The 20533-nt window shown below is 37.9% G+C and overlaps 1 protein-coding gene across 1 annotated transcript; it reads left to right on the top strand.

Moving 5' to 3' along the window:
• Positions 1-15109: 15109 nt before the first annotated feature.
• Positions 15110-18332, top strand: LOC142165514 (uncharacterized). Its single transcript, XM_075224051.1, has 5 exons — positions 15110-16408; positions 16466-16539; positions 16679-16980; positions 17290-17431; positions 17486-18332. Exons 1-5 carry the CDS (start codon positions 15110-15112, stop codon positions 18330-18332), a joined length of 2664 nt encoding a protein of 887 aa, XP_075080152.1.
• Positions 18333-20533: the final 2201 nt, after the last annotated feature.

A 20533-nucleotide genomic window follows, 5' to 3' on the forward strand; every position in this document is an offset into this window, starting at 1 on the left:
GGGTCGGATAAGAGGCCCTATCATTCAGGCAAATTCAGTGGTACCTCGTCTGGAGGTAGAGATTCGTATGGTATAGGCCATCCTCCTAGGCCCTTTCAGTCAGCTCTCCAGGTATCACATGGTATCTCAGGTGGTCGTGGTTCTCAGACGCATTATTTGGATCAGCAGTCCTTCAGTGCACCACCAACTCCCATCAGTGCACCGCCGCTTCAGAGTTTCCGAGGTGGTCATTCAGGGCGACAGGGTCAGCAGTCTCAGCAGCCGAGGACTTGTTACACTTATGGTGATATGGGTCACATTGCTAGGTTTTGCCCTCGAGCTTCGGGTAGTTCTCAGCAGTAGGGTCCTCGTCCTATGATTCAGGCACCAGTTGCTCCACAGCCAGCCCAGCCAGCTAGAGGCGGGGGTAGAGGACATAGAGGTGGAGGTAGGGGTCATAGAGGTGGAGCTCAGACCGCCAGAGGTAGGGGTCAGCCAGCAGCCGATCGTCCCAAGGATGTGATTCAGGGAGGTGGGGCCCAACCCCGATGTTATGCTTTGCCAGCCAGGCCAGAGGCTGAGTCATCCGATGTTGTTATTACAGGTACTATTTTGGTCTGTGATAGAGATGCTTTAGTGCTATTTGACCCTGGATCTACGTATTCATATGTGTCGTCCTATTTTGCACCCTACCTGGTTACGCCTAGTGAGGCCTTGAGTATTCCTGTATATGTATCTACACTAGTGGGTGATTCTATAGGGGTTGATCGGGTTCATCATTCCTGTGTTGTGGTGTTTAGGGGACTTGAGACCCGTGTTGATTTGTTGCTCTTAGATATGGTGGATTTCGATGTTATATTAGGGATGGATTGGTTGTCCCCGTATCATGCGATCTTGGATTGTCATGCCAAGACTGTGACTTTAGCCTTACCGGATTTTCCCCATTTAGAGTGGAGAAGGACTCCTGGTCATTCTACCCGCAGTGTTATTTCGTATGTGAAGGCTCGACGTATGGTCGAGAAGGGGTGTTTGGCCTACTTGGCTTATGTTCGTGATTCCAGTGCTGAGATTCCCTCTATTGATTCTGTGCCTGTGGTTCGTGAGTTTCCTGAGGTTTTCCCATCAGACTTGCCAAGGATGCCACCCGATAGGGATATTGATTTTTGCATCGATTTGGCTCCGGGCACTCAGCCCATTTCTATTCCGCCATATCGCATGGCTCCGCCAGAGTTGAAAGAGTTGAAAGAGCAGTTGTAAGACTTGCTCGAGAAAGGTTTCATTAGACCCAGCGTATCGCCTTGGGGTGCGCCGGTTCTGTTTGTAAAGAAAAAGGATGGCTCGATGAGAATGTGCATTGATTACCGACAATTGAACAAGGTTACAATTAAGAATAAGTATCCACTGTCGAGGATTGATGATTTGTTCGATCAGCTTTAGGGTGCCAAGTTATTTTCAAAGATTGACTTGAGATCTGGGCATTCGATGTCCCTAAGACAGCATTCCGCACTCGGTACGAGCATTATGAGTTCTTGGTTATGTCATTTGGGTTGACCAACGCCCCAGAAACCTTTATGGATTTGATGAACCGGGTGTTCAGCCCTTATTTGGACTCGTTCGTGATAGTCTTCATTGATGATATTTTGATATATTCCCGCAGCTGGGAGGAGCACGAGCAACATCTTAGAGTGGTTCTTCAGACCTTGAGGGATAGTCAGTTATATGCTAAGTTCTCGAAGTGCGAGTTCTGGTTGAGCTCAGTTGCATTTCTGGGTCATGTTGTATCAGTAGAGGGTATTCAGGTTGATCCAAAGAAGATTGAGGCAGTCAAGAACTGGCCTAGACCAGCATCAACCATAGAGATTCGGAGTTTCTTGGGGTTAGCAGGTTACTATCGTCGGTTCGTGGAGGGGTTCTCATCTATTGCAGCCCCGATGGCCAAGTTGACCCAGAAGGGAGCCTAGTTCAGATGGTTGGACGAGTGTGAGACGAGCTTTCAGAAACTCAAGACAGCTCTGACTACGGCACCAGTATTGGTTTTGCCCATAGGTACAGGGCCTTATACAGTCTATTGTGATGCATCTCGTATTGGACTTGGTGCAGTGTTGATGCAGGATGGTAAGATCATTGCCTATGCTTCGAGGCAGTTGAAGGTTCATGAGAAGAACTATCCAGTGCATGATTTGGACTTGGCAGCCATTATTCACGCGTTGAAGATTTGGAGACACTATCTGTATGGCATGGCGTGTGAGGTGTTCACGGATCATAAGAGTCTTCAGTATTTGTTCAAGCAAAAGGAGTTGAATTTGAGGCAGAGGAGGTGGTTGGAGTTGTTGAAAGATTATGACATCACTATCCTATATCACCCGGGAAAGGCCAATGTGATGGCCGATGCCTTGAGTAGGAAGTCAGCCAGTATGGGCAGTCTTGCTTATATTTCGGTCGGCGAGAGACCGCTTGCTTTGGATGCTCAGGCCTTGGCCAATCAGTTAGTGAGGTTGGATATTTTTGAGCCTAGTAGAGTATTAGCTTGCACGGTCGCTCGTTCTTCATTATTAGAGCGTATCCGTGATCGGCAGTTTGATGATCCCCATTTGTGTGTCCTTAGGGACACGGTACAATGCGGAGGTGCCAAGCAGGTTATCTTAGATGCTGATAGAGTTCTAAGATTGCAGGGTCGAGTTTGTGTGCCTAATGTGGATGGGCTTCGAGAGTTGATTTTAGAGGAGGCCCATAGCTCTTAGTACTCTATTCATCCGGGCAAAGCAAAGATGTATCAGGACTTGCGATAATATTATTGGTGGCGTAGAATGAAGAAGGATATCGTTGCCTATGTGGCTCGTTGTTTGAATTGTCAGCAGGTTAAGTATGAACATCAGAGGCCTGGTAGGTTATTTCAGAGGATTGAGCTTCCCGAGTGGAAGTGGGAGCGAATCACTATGGACTTCGTTGTTGGGCTTTCGCATACTCAGAGGAAGTTTGACGCAGTTTGGGTCATTGTTAATAGGCTGACCAAGTCAGCGCATTTCATTCCTATGGCAGTCTCCTATTCATCCGAGAGGTTAGTTGAGATCTATATCCGGGAGATTGTTCGCCTTCAGGGTGTGCCGGTATCTATCATCTCGGACCAAGGTACACAGTTTACCTTGCGTTTATGGAAAGCAGTCCAGCGAGAGTTAGGCACCCAGGTTGAGTTGAGTACATCATTTCATCCTTAGACGGATGGGCAGTCCGAGCGGACTATTCAGATATTGGAGAATATGCTCCGAGCTTGTGTCATTGCAATTTGGAGGTTCGTGGGATCAGTTCTTGCCTTTAGCAAAGTTTGCCTACAACAACAGCTACCAGTCGAGTATCCAAATGGCTCCTTATGAGGCTTTGTATGGTAGGCGATGTCGATCTCCGGTTGGATGGTTTGAGCCGGGGGAGGCTCGATTTTTGGGTACAGATTTGGTTCAGGAGGCTTTGGACAAGGTCAGGATCATTTAGGGTAGGCTTCGTACAGCTCAGTTCAGGCAAAAGAGATATGCATATCGAAAGGTTCGAGATGTGGCTTTCATGGTTGGTGAGCGGGTATTGCTCTGAGTGTCGCCTATGAAGGGCGTGATGAGATTTGGGAAGAAGGTTAAGCTTAGCCCTAAGTTCATTGGTCCATTTGAGATTCTTGATTGAGTGGGAGAGGTGGCTTATAGACTTGCACTGCCACCGAGCTTATCAGCCGTACATCCAGTGTTTCATGTGTCCATGCTTCGGAAATATCATGGCGATCCATCCCAAGTGTTAGATTTCAGCACTGTCCAGTTGGACAAGGACTTATCTTATGAGGAGGAGCCGGTAGCTATTCTAGACCGGCAGGTTCGCCAGTTGAGGTCAAAGAGTTTTCTTTCGGTTCGTGTTCAGTGGAGAGGTCAGCCTCCTGAGGCATCGACCTGGGAGTCCGAGTCCGATATGCGGGACCGTTATCCTCACCTTTTCCCGACTCAGGTACTTCCTTCTTATGTCCGTTCGAGGACGAACGATTGTTTTAGAGGTGGAGAATGTGACGACCCAAAGGGTCATCACCTATTTTCTCCTTTTTTTTCGTGCTTCCGAGGCCTTGAAAACCTCATTTTTAGTTGCCTCGATTTACGTGCGCAGTCCGGGCGCGTAGCCGGAAAGCTTATATGTGAAATTCTGTGAAAAATGCTAAAATTTGGTATTAAAATGAGTAAAGTTGACTTTGGTCAACATTTTAGGTAAACGGAGCTGGACCCATGATTTGACGGTCCCGGAGGGTCCGTAGAAAAATATGGGACTCGGGTGTATGCCCGGAATCGAAATCCGAGGTCCCGAGCTCGAGAAATGAATTTTTAAAAGAAATTATTTTTCTAAAATTTATTTGGAAATTTGAAATGAAAATGGATTAGAAAGCGTTGGTATCGGGCCCATATTTTGGTTCCGACGCCCGGTACATGTCTCATATATGATTTAAGCGCTTCCTGTGAAATTTGTTTGAAATCGGACGTCATTTGACGTGTTTCGGACCAAAAACTCTAAGTTTGAAAGTTTATGAAGTTTGATGAAAAAGTGATGATTTTGAGGTTTGATTCCTCGTTTATGATGTTATTTGGCAATTTAATCGCATGGTTAAGTTTGTAGGATATTGTTGAGTTAGTGTGTGTGTTTGGTTAGGAGCCCCGAGGGCTCGGGAGTGTTTCGGAAGTGTTTCGGAGTGGTTTTAGCCTTAGAGATGTTGCAGAATCTGCTGTCTGCTGTTGCCCAGTTCTTTGTTCTATGCGATCGCATAGCTATATCCGCGATCGCATAGTGTAAATTTTCAGGGGTTCAGTTTGTTCTATGCGATCGCATAGTGCCTCCCGCGATCGCATAGTGTGTTAGCCTAGCCTTCACTATTTTACTCTATGCGATCGTATTGCCTTGTCTGCAATAGCATATCCCAGCCCCATTTACTCTATGCGATCGCATTCCCTCTTCCGCGATCGCATAGAGCAAATTTCGCCCAGTTAAATTTTTAAAACTTCAGGAACAGTAGCTACGGGACTCATTCAAAAACTCACGAGCTTTCTTCTTCCCCAAGCACTTAGGAGTCCATTGAAGCCCCCATTCTTCAAGGCCACTTGGGTTAGTAAATTCCCACTTATTTTCTTCATTTTTCATCATTAACTATTGAGTTCCTAAGCTTAAATCATGTAATTTAGAGTAGAAATTAGGGGTTTTGGGTAGAGTTAGGTTTTTGGGAATTTTGAGTGATTCAACCTCAATTTGGGATCGGATCTTAAAATAAATTATATATTTGAACTCGTGGGGTTATGGGTAATCGGGTTTTGGTCCGAGCCTCGTGTTTGGACAGTGTGGGCCCGGGGTCGAATTTTGGTATTTTTGGAAGAATGCTAGGAACTTCATATCTAAGCTATGAGATTTTGTTATCGAGTCTTTATTGATATTATTGAATTAATTATGCCTAGATATCGTTGTTTCAGAGTCGGATTATAAAGGAAAAGCGGTATTTGAGGGTTGATCACTATTCTTTGGACCGAGGTAAGTATTTGTTCTAACTTTGGCTTGAGGCAATAGATTAGAGTGTTGTTTGCTATTTGCTAATTGTTGAGTACGGTGTATAGGCATGGTGACGAGTATCTATACACCGGAGTCTAGCATGACCGTGAGTCTTATTTGTGTTTATTCGGATTTTGTGATACCTCTTCCTTGTTAAATTGATAAATTTCATATAATGTGAAGAGTTTGAGGAAGAATTATGATTTGTACATTCTTGGAGCATTGGCTCGAGTATATCGTAAAGCGTGAAAGTATATGAAATGATTGAACCCCTTTGGAGCGTTGGCTCACGTGGTAAAGTGATATAAGAGGTAAAAAGTGAAAGAAAGAGAAAGAATTATTGAATTGCTCCCTTGCTGGGATGCCTGTTGCTTTGCTGACTATCTCCCTTGCCGGGATGCTGAGATTATTGATATTGTTCCCTTGCCGGGTTTTAACTGCTTAATTGTGCTCCCTTGCCGGGAGTTAGCTGTTTATTTGTTTTCCCTTGCCGGGATTTCTATCATTATTTGTCTACTCCCTTGCCCCTTGTTTGTGATTGTTGCTTGGGTGAGGAAGAGTGATAAAGCACGAAGGGTGATGCCGTGCATTGCTTGCTATTGTGAGGAAAGAGTGTAAAGCACGAAGGGTGATGCTGTGCATTGTTAGCTATTGTGAGGAAAGAGTGTAAAGCACGAAGGGTTATGCCGTGCCGCACGATGTACCATTCCGTGCCGATTTTATTGATTATATGGTGAGGAAAGAGAGTAAAAGCACGAAGGGTGATGCCGTGTATATTTTATTTATATGATTGCTTTGGTGAGGACGAGAGTAAAAGCACGAAGAGTGATGCCGTGCATTTGTTGCTTTCTAATTCTTTGTTGATATTCGAGCTATGTTGTTTCTTTCATTACTTGTTCTTATTTGATTTACTTCGAGGTTATAGATTTTCTTACCCTGTTTGCCTTGTGATTGTTGTTTGGGTGAGGAAGAGCGTAAAGCACGAAGGGTGATGCTGTGTATTATTTTGGTGAGAACGAGAGTAAAAGCACGAAGGGCGATGCCGTGCAAATTGTTGATTTTTGATTCTTGTTGACATTCTGGCTTCGTTACTTCTTTCTGTTATTGAGGATTTCTATTTGAAACTGTTAGCTCCCCATAGCATGCTTCCCCCCCTCTTAGTTGTTTAGATTATGTATATTTCCTTTTATTGCATATATCTGCACAAGTTGTTCTTGGTAGGTCCAGTCTAGCCTCGTCACTACTTCGCCGGGGTTAGGCCAGGCACTTACCAGCACATGCGGTCGGTTGTGCTGATGCTACACTGTGCATCTTTTTGCACAGATCCAGGAGCAACTTTTGGACCTTAGCAGTAGGTTTTTGATCGGGAGCTGACTTCAGTCCAGAGACACCGAGGTAGCCTTGCTGACGTCCGCAGGCCCGGAGTTTCTCTCTCTCCTTATTCAGTTTGTTATCTTTTGTACCGAAACAAACAGTTTAAAATTTTCTTTCAGGCGATTGTATTTAGTAAATCTTAGAAGTTCGTGAGCATTGTAACACCAATCTTGGGTAGAGGATTATGTTAAACTTTCCGCATTTCTATTCAGTTTCTATATAAGTTAAGACTTTCGCTTTTATTTAATTGTCTCGTTTTGTTTATATTGTTGCGAATGTTATCAGAAATGTTTTAATACTTGGTTGGCCTAGCTCCAATAGTAGGCGCCATCATGACTCCCGATGGTGGGACATCTGGGTCATGACAGTTCTTTTATTATTTAATATTTAATATTATTATACTATCATATAATTTTTTATTAGCTTATAATTAAATTAATGTCTTGCTTTTTATCCTTTTAATAGTATTTAATAAAAATAAATATTTTTGTCACGACCCAAAAATCCCTCCGAAGGAGCCATAATGGCACCTAGTCTCTAAACGAGGTAAGCCTAACATTAACTGAAATAACATTGATATTAATTAACTTCAAATGAAATTTCTCTAAACAATTTACAATTCCCAAAACCGGTAGTACAAGTCATAAGCTTTTCTAAGAGTAGTTATACAAAATAAATACATCACAGTTCCGAACAAAAGGAACATATGGAAATAAGTACAATTGAAGGTGACTCCGAGGACTGCGAACGCTGCAACATGTTTACCTTGAGTCTCCACCGCAACGAACATCTACTATCGATCTAATACCTGGATCTGTACACGAAATGTACAGAAGTGTAGTATCAGCACAACCGACCCCATGTGCTAGTAAGTGCCTAGCCTAACCTCAGCGAAATAGTGACGAGGCTAGGACCAGACTACGAAATAAACCTGTGCAATATAGCGTACAAAAATAATAGGAAGCAGATAACAATGATGGTAACCCTGATCAACCAGTGATATAAAAAGCAGGCAACAAGAACACCATAAATGTTTCTCAACAAATAATAAACACAAGTGCAATCAATTAATCAAGTCCTTCAAATATAAATCTTTCGCCTATAAATCCTTCAAGTAATAATCTCTAAGACAATATGTTTTTCAATAAATATATTTCGAATATATTTCCTTCAAATAAATATCTTTCAAATAAGCATCTTTCGAATATAATTCTTTCGAGTAAAGGTCACCTTGTGACGCCTCATTTCATAATCATAAATAATATAGGTCTCAACCCACTTTCATATTTTCACGGCACCTCGTGCCCATATTTATATCACAACCGTATGGACAACTCACGTGCCATTAAATAAAATCATAATATTTTCCCCAGCACGTTGTGCCCACATATTTCTGTCTCACATTGCACAACAATATTCTCATGTTACTCAGTTCATAGGTTCCATAAGCTAATACCATTAAGAATGTTCAAGAAGCCTCATTCACTTAACATAAAGTAGAGTAAAGCTTCCAAACCACTTAGGAAATCAACAAGAAAAGATGAAGTTATTTTTAGAAATCATTTGATAAAGAAAATACCCTTTTCAATTAAAGTACACTATCAAATGAATCATACCTTTAATACGAGAAATCAATAAATCAAAACATAGTAGAAATTCCTTTTTAAGTAAAGTACAACCTCTAACAGTTTAAGGAAAATTTAGTTGAGAAATCAATTGAGTTAAAAATGTAACAATTGTTGAAATTTGAAGTATTGAACGTATAAAAAAACCAATAAGGCGAGGTATTGTAAACACTATGGATTCCAACACAAAGGATCAAAACAGTAAAGAGATCTAAACAGTTAATATACTTGAATTGTTAATAACAAGTAAATACAGCAAACAGAAAGTGCACGACATCACCCTTCGTGCTTTAACACTTTCTCACCAAAACAATACACGACATCATCCTTCGTGCTTTAATACTCTCTCACCAAAACAATATACGGCATCACCCTTCGTGCTTTACACTCTTCCTCACCCAAGCAACAAACACAAGGCAAATAGGGTAAGGGAATCTATAACATCGAAATAAAATCAAGTAACAACAAAAAATCAGTAAATAAACGTAAAGGACAACATAACTCAATTAGAATCAGGAAAAATCAAGGACAAGTGCACGACATCACCCTTTGTGCTTTTACTCTCTTCCTCACCATAAAAATCAATATAAACTGCACAACATCACCCTTCGTGCTTTTACTCTCATCCTCACCATAAAATCAATATAATCGGCACAGAACTGTACATCGTGCGGTACGACATCACACTTCATGCTTTACACTCTTACTCACAAAATCATACACGGCATCACCCTTCGTGATTTAACACTCTTCCTCACCCAAACAATAATCATAAGAAATAAGGGCAAGAAAGTAAATGAAATCACAATAAAATCCCGGCAAGGGAACAATAGTACAACAATCAAATCTCGGCAAAGGAAACAACATCAAAACAATAACATCCCGGCAAGGGAGATAATATCATGATTCTCTTTCTACTTTCTTCTTTCACGTTTACTTCAGAACTTAATTCACAACTTGAGCCAATGATCTACAATGTTCAACAATTCAATCCTCAACTTGAGCCAATGCTCTATAATGTTCAACAATTCTATTCTTCACTAGAGCCAATGCTCTACAATGTTCAACAATTCAATTCTTAACTTGAGCCAATGCTCTACAATGTTCAACAATTCAATAATACTTCCACAAGTCATATTCCTTAATATAAATTATCATATAGAACATATACAATACGAAACGGAGTCACATTAATCAAAGTATAAGACTTACGGGCATGCTTGACACCAACACATAGATACTCGTTACCATGCCTATACGTCGTACTCAATAAATAACACATAACAAATACGACACAACTCCTAATCCCTCAAGCTAAGGTTAGACCAAACACTTATCTCGCTTTGCAACCAATTCAAAATTCCAACAAGCCTTTGCCTCGAGAATTCGTCTGAAGATTCAAATCTAGTCATAAAATTCAACATACTCAATATAAATCGTATGAATTAATTACATATGAAATTACTAATATTCCGGATAAAATCCGAAATTTATTTTAAAACTAAACAGTGGGACCCACGTCATGAATCCCGGAAAAACTTACGAAATCCGAATACTCGTTCCGATACGAGTTTAACTATACAAAAATTATCGAATTTCTACCATTTTTAACCCAATCTTCACCTATTTGAACTCAACAATCTTCCCATAACCTTATTGTTACAAGCATGTATAACTAATACTCAAACATCCAAGATCATCTTACTAATTACCCATTTCTAGTTAGATTTCGAAATTGAAGAATTGGGAAAAATGAAATTCTTACCTCTTTGATGAAGAACTTGAGGGATTTCAAGGTTTGGACAAGATTTTGATGAACCAAAACACTTATGCTTATTTCTCTCTCTAGAAATTCTCTCCCTTCTCTCTAAAACACTAGAAAATACCCAAAAATATGAACCCTAAACGAGTTAAATGAAATAGGGGTCGGGTCAGAAAAACCTATTTTTTTTGTACATCGGCGCCGCGACTGTGAAAAATGTGCTCATAAAACATTTTCTAATGCTCTCTGGATTTCCCCACAGGCGTGCCACACGGGGCGCCGCATGGGACACCGCGGTAGTGCAAGTTTCTGCCAACCTTCGGTAATTTGATCATAACTTCTTGTAGGAGTGTCCAAATGACGAACGGTTTGAAGAGTTAAAAACTAGACTTGAATATAATTCATTTGATAGGTTGTCCAACACATAGATCCTTTTATATATGTAGATATGATCGTCCAAAATGAGGTCTTGTGCGTACTCATTTGCAAATTTAGTCTGTTATGAAATTTTCCAACTTGGCTTAGACTTAGGACTTTCTTTAGATCCCATATATCTTATAGTATGCCTCGTATACTCGCTATCATATCCAATTGATATCCATCATGGTAATAGACCTCTTCTACATATAAAATCATATAATTAGAACATGTCAACTTTCTTACTTCGCGAAAATGCGGCGAATTGTCTTATGGACTTCCAAATCCAAATTCGGACACACGTCTAAGTTCGAAATCACCATAGAAGCTATTGACATCATTAAAATTCCATTTTGGGGTCGTTTGCTCAAAAGTCAACTCTCCGGTTAACTCTTTCCATTTGAGCTTCAAAATAAGATTTTATTTTTCTTTAAATTTAACTCTGAATCTTACGAAAACCAAACTCGACCACACATGAGGGTCATGATGCATATTACGAACCTTCTTGAGGTCTTAAGCCACTGAATGGAATGCTAATTCTTAGAACGAAAATTCGGGTCATTACAATTTTATTCTTGAAATTTGATATATTTTTATACTTTTATCCTCTTATTCATAATATTTTAATCTTTTAAATTTATCAGTAATATTTTTGAATATAATTTAATTATTTTATTTTATCTATTTTTAAATTAATTTAAAGTATAAGTATCCTCACACTACCTTTATTTTTTTTATGTACATTCTCTTCCCTACTACAAATGTTAATTAGTTTTTATATTAATGTTTTACCTAGAGCCAAAATAATGTCATATTTTGTAATCTGGACTGTGTATCACTGGCGTCTCAATGGAGTTAAAGGAGCAAATTTTGAATGAAATGCAGTTTACTTTAGGAGAACTGCCTTTCAAGTATCTAGGTGTTCCTCTATCTTCCAAGAAACTTACCATACAACAGTGTATGCCAGTAGTTGAGAGAATGATATCAAAAATCAAATGTTGGACTACTAAGCTGCTATAATATAGTGGAAGATTGCAACTGATTAAAAGTGTTCTGTTTGAGGTGCAAACATATTGGGCTCAAGTATTTCTATTACCAAAGAAGGTAACTCAACTACTAGCAAGTATTTGCAGAACCTTTCTTTGGACAGGAAGTTGTGAGGCATCGAGGAAGGCATTAGTGTCATGGGATCAGTTGTGTATGCCCAAGTCAGCTACAGTCAAATCTTATCAATTTTCACAAATGGAACAAGGCAGCAATATGTAAACTTCTCTGGGCAGTGATCACAAAAAAGAGACTCTTTGGGTATTGTGGATTCATGGGTTCTACATAAAGAACAGAGACTTAAACAATATGTCAACACCTAAACAAGCATGCTGGCTTGTGAGGAAAATCTTTGATGCAAGAAACTGGTATAGGGGCAAGGACTGTACACGGGGGCTGAAGAAATGCATTACACAGGGAGGTTTCAGCATCAAGAAGGCATACCTATCTCTATGCCCACAATATCAGAAAGTATCTTGGAAGCATGTTACTATGGGAACACAACTACTGCCAAGACATCAGTTCATACTATGGCTTGTAGTTCGACAAAGACTGGCTACCATTGATTGGCTGGAAAGATGGGGAGTTCATGTCCCAAAGGAATGTATCTTATGTAACTCAAAAGAGGATGAAGTTTTCTCACACTTGTTATTTGGATGCACTTATTCAAGATAGATATGGGCTGTAACAGCTCAGCCCGCTAGTGATATTGTCCGCTCTGGGCCTAGGCCTTCACGGGTTTAAAATACGTCACTAGGGTCTAAGACTTGTTAACTTATATACCCAGCATCCCTCTTGTGTTTTGCCGATGTGGGACTCTGTCTATAGTTTGGGGTGTTACATACACCCCCTCTTATGGACTCAGCGTCCTCGCTGAGGTTTTCCCTATCGCATGGGATTTGCCTAGACTCAGCACTGAGGTTTACCCCGCCTAATCGGGATTTGCCTAAACTCAGTTGAACTCTGACCCACTATCGGCAAGGCTGACACAAGAGTGGCTCTGATACCATCTGTAACAGCCTAGCCCGCTAGTGATATTGTACGCTCTGGGCCCAGGCCCTCACGGGTTTAAAACGCGTCACTAGGGTCTAAGGCTTGTTAACTTATATACCCAACACCCCTCTTGTGTTTTGCCGATTTGGGATTCTGTCTATAGTCTGGGGTGTTACATGGGCTAAACTACTGTGGTGGATAGGTGAACCTATACAAATATCTACATGGGATGAAGAACTTAGCTGGGTGACCAAAAGAACAAAGGGAGGCCGAGCGAGGCAAGAAGTGGTGAGATGGTTGTTTGCTGCTACTGTATACCACGTTTGGCAAGAATGGAACAGTCGAAGATTTCAGTAGGAAAAGAAAGAAAGTGACTACAGGATAAGAGAAATTGTCCTCCAACTACATATCAGAGGGCAGATGTATCACAAATGGCAGAAACTATTAGAGAGTCTAAACAGTTTTCCTATATAGATTCAGCAGATTAGTAGATGATATGTATAAGTAAGATGTTGAGTGGATAGATATTGACCGTAGAGAACTAATCCTAGAGTCCAAAAAGATTAGCAGTTGTAAATATACATAATTGGTTGAATAATTCTTTTTTATTTTGACTAAAAAAAATGTCATATTTTGTTTTAAATTGTAACTTTTAATTAGTCTAAAATATTAATACATAAGTTATTTGATTATCATGTTTCAAATGTATTGAGTTCTTTTATAATTAATTTTGTATTAGATGCAGTTAAGTTTTCTTTCTTTTTTAGCTATAAGATACATTTTAATTTTTAATTTTCATTAGTAAGATTACCAATATTAGAAATTTATTTTGTATTTTAAAATTTTATTTAATCATAGAAATTTTTTTTTTAATTGTTTGAACACATTATTTCTAAATATTGTAGTAATATTTTTACTGTCATTTTATTTCTTATGTAATATTTTAAAAAATAAAAAACTAATCTCATCTCAAATTCAAATAATTCTTATCATTCTATTTTCTAAAATGGACCGCATTTTTTAAAAAATTATGCTATGCATTCAAACTCAAACTAACACAATCGATTTAGATATTAATCATAGAAAAATATTTTCTTAATTGTTTGAACATATTATATCTAAATGTTGTAATAATATATTTACTGTTATTTTATTTCCTTACATAAATTTTCTTTCTTTTTTAGTTTTAAGATACAAATTTAATTTTTTTAAAATTACCTATATTAGAAATTTATTTTGTAATTTAAAATTTTTATTTTTCATAAGCAAGACTTCAATTTTGTGGTATTATCAATAATTTGAGCATTCACATCATAGTTTTAAGAACTTTCTAATCTCAAATTCAAATAGTCTTTTCTTTTAATTTCTAATAATTTAACATAATTTTGCTATTTTTTAATCTAATGTATAGTCTTATTACATTTTATGTGGGTTTTCATTAACTTGTAAATTTATTTAATATCATTATTAAATACTTTTCTTTAATAATATAAGATAAATATATAATTTTTTTAATTATGAAATAAATATTTATTTTGTTTTAAAAATATTGCTCGAAAAATTTAAATTATTTAAAATTTAATAATATTTTTAAGTATTGTATATTTATTTTATTTTATTTTCTAAACTTATGATTTATAAATGTCCTTGAATTATCTCTAATTTATTTTTATTGTTCAATATTTTTAGTTTTTTATTTTACTATTAGGCATGAGTTATGCGGACTTATATTATGACTTTTCTTATCATAATATAAAAAACTTTCTCATCTCAAATATAAATAAGTTTTAGACATTTTCCTATGATAAAAAATCTTAGTTTTTTTTTTCTATTTATTCTTTATTATTGATTTTATATTATTCAATACTTAATATTATTACATTGTCATGTGAATTTGTTTTAGCCTGTTTGAATTTAATATCTATTTTTACCACACTCATCTATATTATATTAAAAGGAGAGTGATATGCATTGTAGGTTAAGCCAAGTGGAAAGCTAAAATGAAGCCACTTAGCAATTTTAGGACAATATTAATAATTAGAAATTATATAAAGAAACATAATTATAATATATAATATTTAAAGTATTACCACACCCATTCTAATATAATATAGATACAAATTTAAAAACTTTCTCATCTCAAATTCAAATAATTTTTATCATTCTATTTTCTTAATTGGACCATATTTTCAAAAACTTATATTATGCTTTCAAATTTAAACTAACTGAACTTAATTCAAATAAAATCATAGAAAAATATTTTCTTAATTAGAATAATATTTTCAATTACGATGATAAGAAAGATCATAATGAGCTTTGCAGGCGCATGTTAAGCAAGTTTTAGCTAACCTGCGCTTCAGCCATGGCTAGACATAGGAAGAAGCTTCCATCGCTATCAGAAGCTAAGGAATATGAAGGAAAGGAGGAAACACCTACTCACAATCAACCTAGTCGCTGGTTAACAGGAATGGGTAGTGCACCTACAGTTTTTCATAAACCAGCAAAGGATGGGGAAATTGACAGAACGACAGTGACGCCGGACACATGTATTCAACAGGGATTACTTCCGGTAACTTTTGGTAGTTTTTTGCCACAAAAATTTCAGCAAATTAGGGAAGAAATTGAAGAAAATGAAGCGCAAACTCTGCTGAAGGAAACCACGGAAGCTGCTCAAGTCTATCGGCGATTACAATTTTCAGCACATGTAAACTCAGGGCAGATCCGGCAAGATATGACATGTCCAGTGGAAGTTGAGAGGAAAAAGGAAGCCATGCAGAAGAATCGAAGCTCTCAAAAGGGGAAAACATTATGCTATGTACCGCCTGCTATGAGGGATGGTACTTTTGTCGTGCAAATTGAAGATGAGGATACGAAGGAACATGAGACCTACTGGAGCACAGCTTTGATTGGGTTTGTGCTAGGTGACAACCCTTATGAGAAAGCAATGGACAACTATGACACAAATGTATGGAATTTTGTTGAGAAGCCTCAAATTCTATATCATGAGGATGGATACTATATTTTCAGGTTTGAAAATACTGAATATAGGGACCTAGTACTCCAAGCAGGACCTTATACATATCACAACAAGCCTTTTGTGCTGCAACAATGGAGAATGGATTTCAAATTTGATCCAGGAAGTGTGAGTGTGATTCCCTTGTGGATCACATTTCCAGGTCTACCACTGGGTTTTTGGTCTATAGAAGCACTCAGTAAACTAGATAGTGTTGTTGGGAAGCCTTTGTATACTGATAAGATCACTACTGAAATGGAAAAGGTGTCCTATGCAAGAGTTTTGGTGGAAACTGACATATCCCAACCACTACCAGATAGTTTTAAAATGCAAACTAAGAGGGGAGTAATAATTCAGCAAATTGAATATGAATGGAAGCCAAAGTATTGTTGTGACTGCATTAGATTTGGGCATAATTCAAACGAATGTTGGCTCAAGGAAGTGCAGGAAAAGGCAGTGGAAGTAAAAGTCCAACAAAAGGATGCTGGGAAAAAGAAGCAACAACACAGAGGGACCTTGAAATGGATGCCAAAAGATAAGAAGAAGAATGATGTGATTCAACATACTAGAAATGAAGGGGACATGCAACAAACAAATGACAAAGGAGATGATAAGCTTACTGATAATGGAAAAATGAAGGGGAAAAGTGTATAGCAAAGTGCAGTAGTTATGATGCATTCCACAAACAGGTTCTCGTTGCTGCAGATAGAAGATGATCCAGGGGACACTGGCGCATTCAGTTTACCCAAAAATGATCCTATGCACCTGGAATATAAGGGGTCTGAACAAGGCCCATAAGCAAAAAAAGTTAAAAATATTTCTAAGGAAACATAAGGTTGAGTTTATAGGCTGTTTAGAAACAAGAGTAAAGAAAATGAAGGCTAACCTGATAATGAATAAAGTATGCAGTGAGTGAAGATTTTGCTGTAACTACAAGGAACATCCAAATGGAAGGATTTGGCTATTGTGGAAACAAAATGTGGAGGTGCAGATACTGTTGCTTGATGAACTGTTTATACATTGTGAAGTCCAAGAAAGAAGTTCCACTTTTAAGACTTTGATAACTGTGGTGTATGCAAGTAATAAGGTAAACAAAAGGCAGCAACTATGGGTTAAACTTGTGAATTTAGGAGCAACTATTAAGGAGAGTTGGCTACTTAGTGGAGACTTCAATAATGTCCTCCACATTGATGATAGGATAGGGGCTCCAGTTACACAAAGTGAGATCAAGGGGTTCCAGGATGCAATTATTACCCTGCAACTCACACAATTGAAGAGTTTGGGATGGTTCTATACTTGATGCAACAAACAACAACTGGAAAAGACGGTATACAGTAGAATTAACTGGGCACTGGGGAATGTTGAGTGGATGTAGAAGTACAGTCATATTGAAGCAGATTTTCTAAATCCTGAGGTGTCAGACCACTCCCCTATTCTACTACAATGCAAGGCTGTGGATCAAAAAAGGAACCTGTATCCTAAACCTTTTAAATTGTATAGCTCTGTGATGGATCATGCTGACTTTGCAGGCATAGTGGAAAAGGTATGGAATCAAGAGGTAAATGGAGGCAACATGCACAGGGTATGGAATAAGCTTAAAGATTTGAAAATTGAACTGAAGGAATTGAACACTTATGTGACTTCCTATAGGCTTCAGCTCAATAAGGCCAGGTAGAAACTTGAAGCCATTTAGAGTGAACTAAAGCACAAACATATGGATCAAAGGTTGATTGATCAAGAAAAAATGGCTTTGATGGAAGTAGAGAAATGGAGCAACATAGAGGAACAAATTCTACATCAGAAATCTAGAGCACATTGGATAGCTTGTGGAGACTCAAATTCTAAGTATTTCCATGCACAGTTGAAGCTGAGGACAAACACAAATACTATAAACTCTATCTACACTGACTTGGGAGACAAGGTATCTGATCCTATACTGGTGGAGGAAGAGTTTGTCAAGTTCTTCAGGAAGCTACTAGGAGAGAATAACACTACATGTGAATGTCCAAACTCTGAGGTCATACGTCAAGGACCTTGTCTTAATATGCAGCAGAAGGAGGACCTAATCAAAGTAGTTACAAGAGATGAAATACTTCAGGCAATAAAAGATATGCCCCATGATAAGGCACCAGGAGTGGATGGGTTTCCAATTGAATTTCTCACAAGACATTGGCAAGTAGTAGGTGATGACATATATGAGGTTGTGAAGGATTTTTTTGTGACTGGGAGGCTGCATAAAGGAGTGAGCAGTACTGCTGTAACACTGATTCCTAAAGTGCAAAATCCTAGTCAAGTTAAAGACTATAGGCCCATAGCATGCTGTACAATACTGTATAAGATCATCGCAAAGGTCCTCACAACAAGACTAAAACCAGTCATTGGAGGTCTAATTGAGAGATCACAGTCAGCATTTATAGAAGGTAGAAGTATTACAGACAACATTTTGTTCACACATGAATCGTTCAAAGGATATAATAGAAAGGGTATCTCCCCAAGATGTGTTCTTAAAGTGGATTTGAGGAAAGCTTACGACACAGTAGAATGGTGTTTTTTTAGAAAGATTGCTTACTGATATGGGGTTTCCTTACAAATTCACAAGATGGGTAATGGAATGCATTTCATCAGTTACATATTCTCTAAACATAAATGGTGGACTCACAGCACCTTTCAAAGGCAAGAGGGGCATAAGGCAAAGAGACCCAATGTCTCCCTATCTCTTTGTCCTGGCCATGGAGTATTTGCAAAGGGAGTTCATGCAATTGACAAAGATGAAAGACTTCAAATTCCATCCTAGGTGCAAGAAATTGGGTGTGGTATATGTCTGTTTTGCGAATGACTTGCTAATGTTTTGCAAGGCTGATATACAATCCGTCAGGCTATTAAAACGGGCTTTTCATAAATTCTCTATGGTATCAGGTCTTCAAGCAAATGCTGACAAGAGTTCTGTCTATATAGCTGGAGTTTTAATTCGGAAAAAAGAGGAAATTTTACAAGAGTTGCGGTTCCCTGAAGGCAGCCTACCTTTCAATTACCTTGGGGTACCATTGGATTCCAAAAATCTATCCATTGCTCAGTGCTGGCCACTAGTAGAGAAGGTAACTCAGAAGATAAATTGCTGGACATCGAGATTATTATCATATGTAGAGCGACTTCAATTGATAAGATCAGTTTTATTTGGTGTGCAATCGTATTGGACACAAATATTTCTATTACCAAAGAAAGTGATGAAGATGATTGAGGCAATCTGCAGATCAATTTTGTGGACTGGTTTAGGTACTGTGTCAAGGAGAGCTTTGATTTCTTGGGAAACAATATATTTGCCACAGAGTGCAGGGGGCTTAATGTAATGAACATGCTATACTGGAATAAAGCTGCTATTGCAAAGCATCTATGGGCAGTGGCAAAGAAGAAGAATAGTCTATGGATAAAATGGATGCACATTTACTACATAAAGAACTATACGATTGAAGATACGCCTATACCTAGGAATGCAGCCTGGGTAGTTAGGAAAATTTTTGAGGCAAGAAGGATGATAAATGAGCTTCAAGGAATTCAAGGGGATCTGGAAAGCAGATTGCACTAGCTACAGAGGGGTGAATTGTTCAACATTAAAAAATTGTATAGGATTCAATTCCCTCAACATCAAAAGGTCCAATGGAAGAGCATTATCTTGTAGCCACACATGCATCCAAAATTCAAATTTATACTGTGGCTTGCATTACATAATAGATTGGCAACAGTGGAGAGGCTACTGAAGTTGGTATACAAACTCCACAGCAGTGTATTTTTTTGCGAGCAAGCTGTTGAGACTTTTGACCATCTTTTCTTTGAATGCTCGCTGACAAAGGAACTATGGTTGAGGCTGCTAAGATGGTTGGGATATGATAGTCCTATTTGTGACTGACAGAGTGAAGTCGAATGGGTAAGCAAGAATGCTAAAAGGAGAAATGGACAATGTGCAATAGTTACCTGTGTATTTGGCATGCTGGTGAATGCTATATGGAGAGAAAGAAATGAGATGAGATTCCAAGGAGGTAAACTGATAATCAACAAAATCTGCAAAGAAATAGCTATCCACATACACCTGAAGGGGGTCTCAATACAAAACTGGAAAGAAGCTCTGCAGACGATAAACAACTACCCTTAGTATTGCTAGAGTCTTTTACTGATTTCTTGTGTAATAACATTAGAGTATTGGATTGTCATGTATAGTCCTAGCTTAAGAAGGAACCTCAGACTAGAGTTTATAATAAAGGATGAGTAGATGGTCAACATCTACTGAATGTAATGTATATTCTTTTGATGGAATGAAATAGAAAAGCTGTTTATCAAAAAAAAATATTTTCTTAATTGTTCGAATACATTATATCTAAATGTTGTAGTAATATTTACGTATAAAATATTCGTTTGCACGATTTATCAATATTAATATGAATTTATTATTCTTGTTATTAAAATATCTTTTGTTGATTATTTAATATTTCTCTTACCTTATAAATAATTTGTATACTTTATGTAAGATCTTATTTTGCTGCTTGAAATTATTTAATTTTTAAACTCAATAAATCCTTAATATCTTAAGTAAATTTTAGTTTTATTTTATATTTTAACTTACTCCAAAGTATAAATAGCTATAGGTTATCTCAATTTACGTCTTTATATATTTTATTTTTTCTATTATAGTTTTTAATTATTTTTTCACCTCCATATTTCTAGCTAATATAGAAAAAAATCTATGAGTAGATCAATATATAAATATAAATATAAATATAG

The sequence above is a fragment of the Nicotiana tabacum genome, chromosome 10 (genome assembly GCF_000715075.1).
Source record: "Nicotiana tabacum cultivar K326 chromosome 10, ASM71507v2, whole genome shotgun sequence".
Taxonomy (NCBI): Eukaryota; Viridiplantae; Streptophyta; class Magnoliopsida; order Solanales; family Solanaceae; genus Nicotiana; species Nicotiana tabacum.

Excerpts from the sequence above, each read along its gene's own strand:
- LOC142165514 (XM_075224051.1), top strand. The coding sequence starts at position 15,110 with ATGGCTAGACATAGGAAGAAGCTTCCATCGCTATCAGAAGCTAAGGAA. Across the intron at positions 16,981-17,289 it reads AGGGGCTCCAGTTACACAAA|GCATAGTGGAAAAGGTATGG; the intron begins GTGAGATCAAGG and ends CTGACTTTGCAG. Across the intron at positions 17,432-17,485 it reads CTTCAGCTCAATAAGGCCAG|GTTGATTGATCAAGAAAAAA; the intron begins GTAGAAACTTGA and ends TATGGATCAAAG.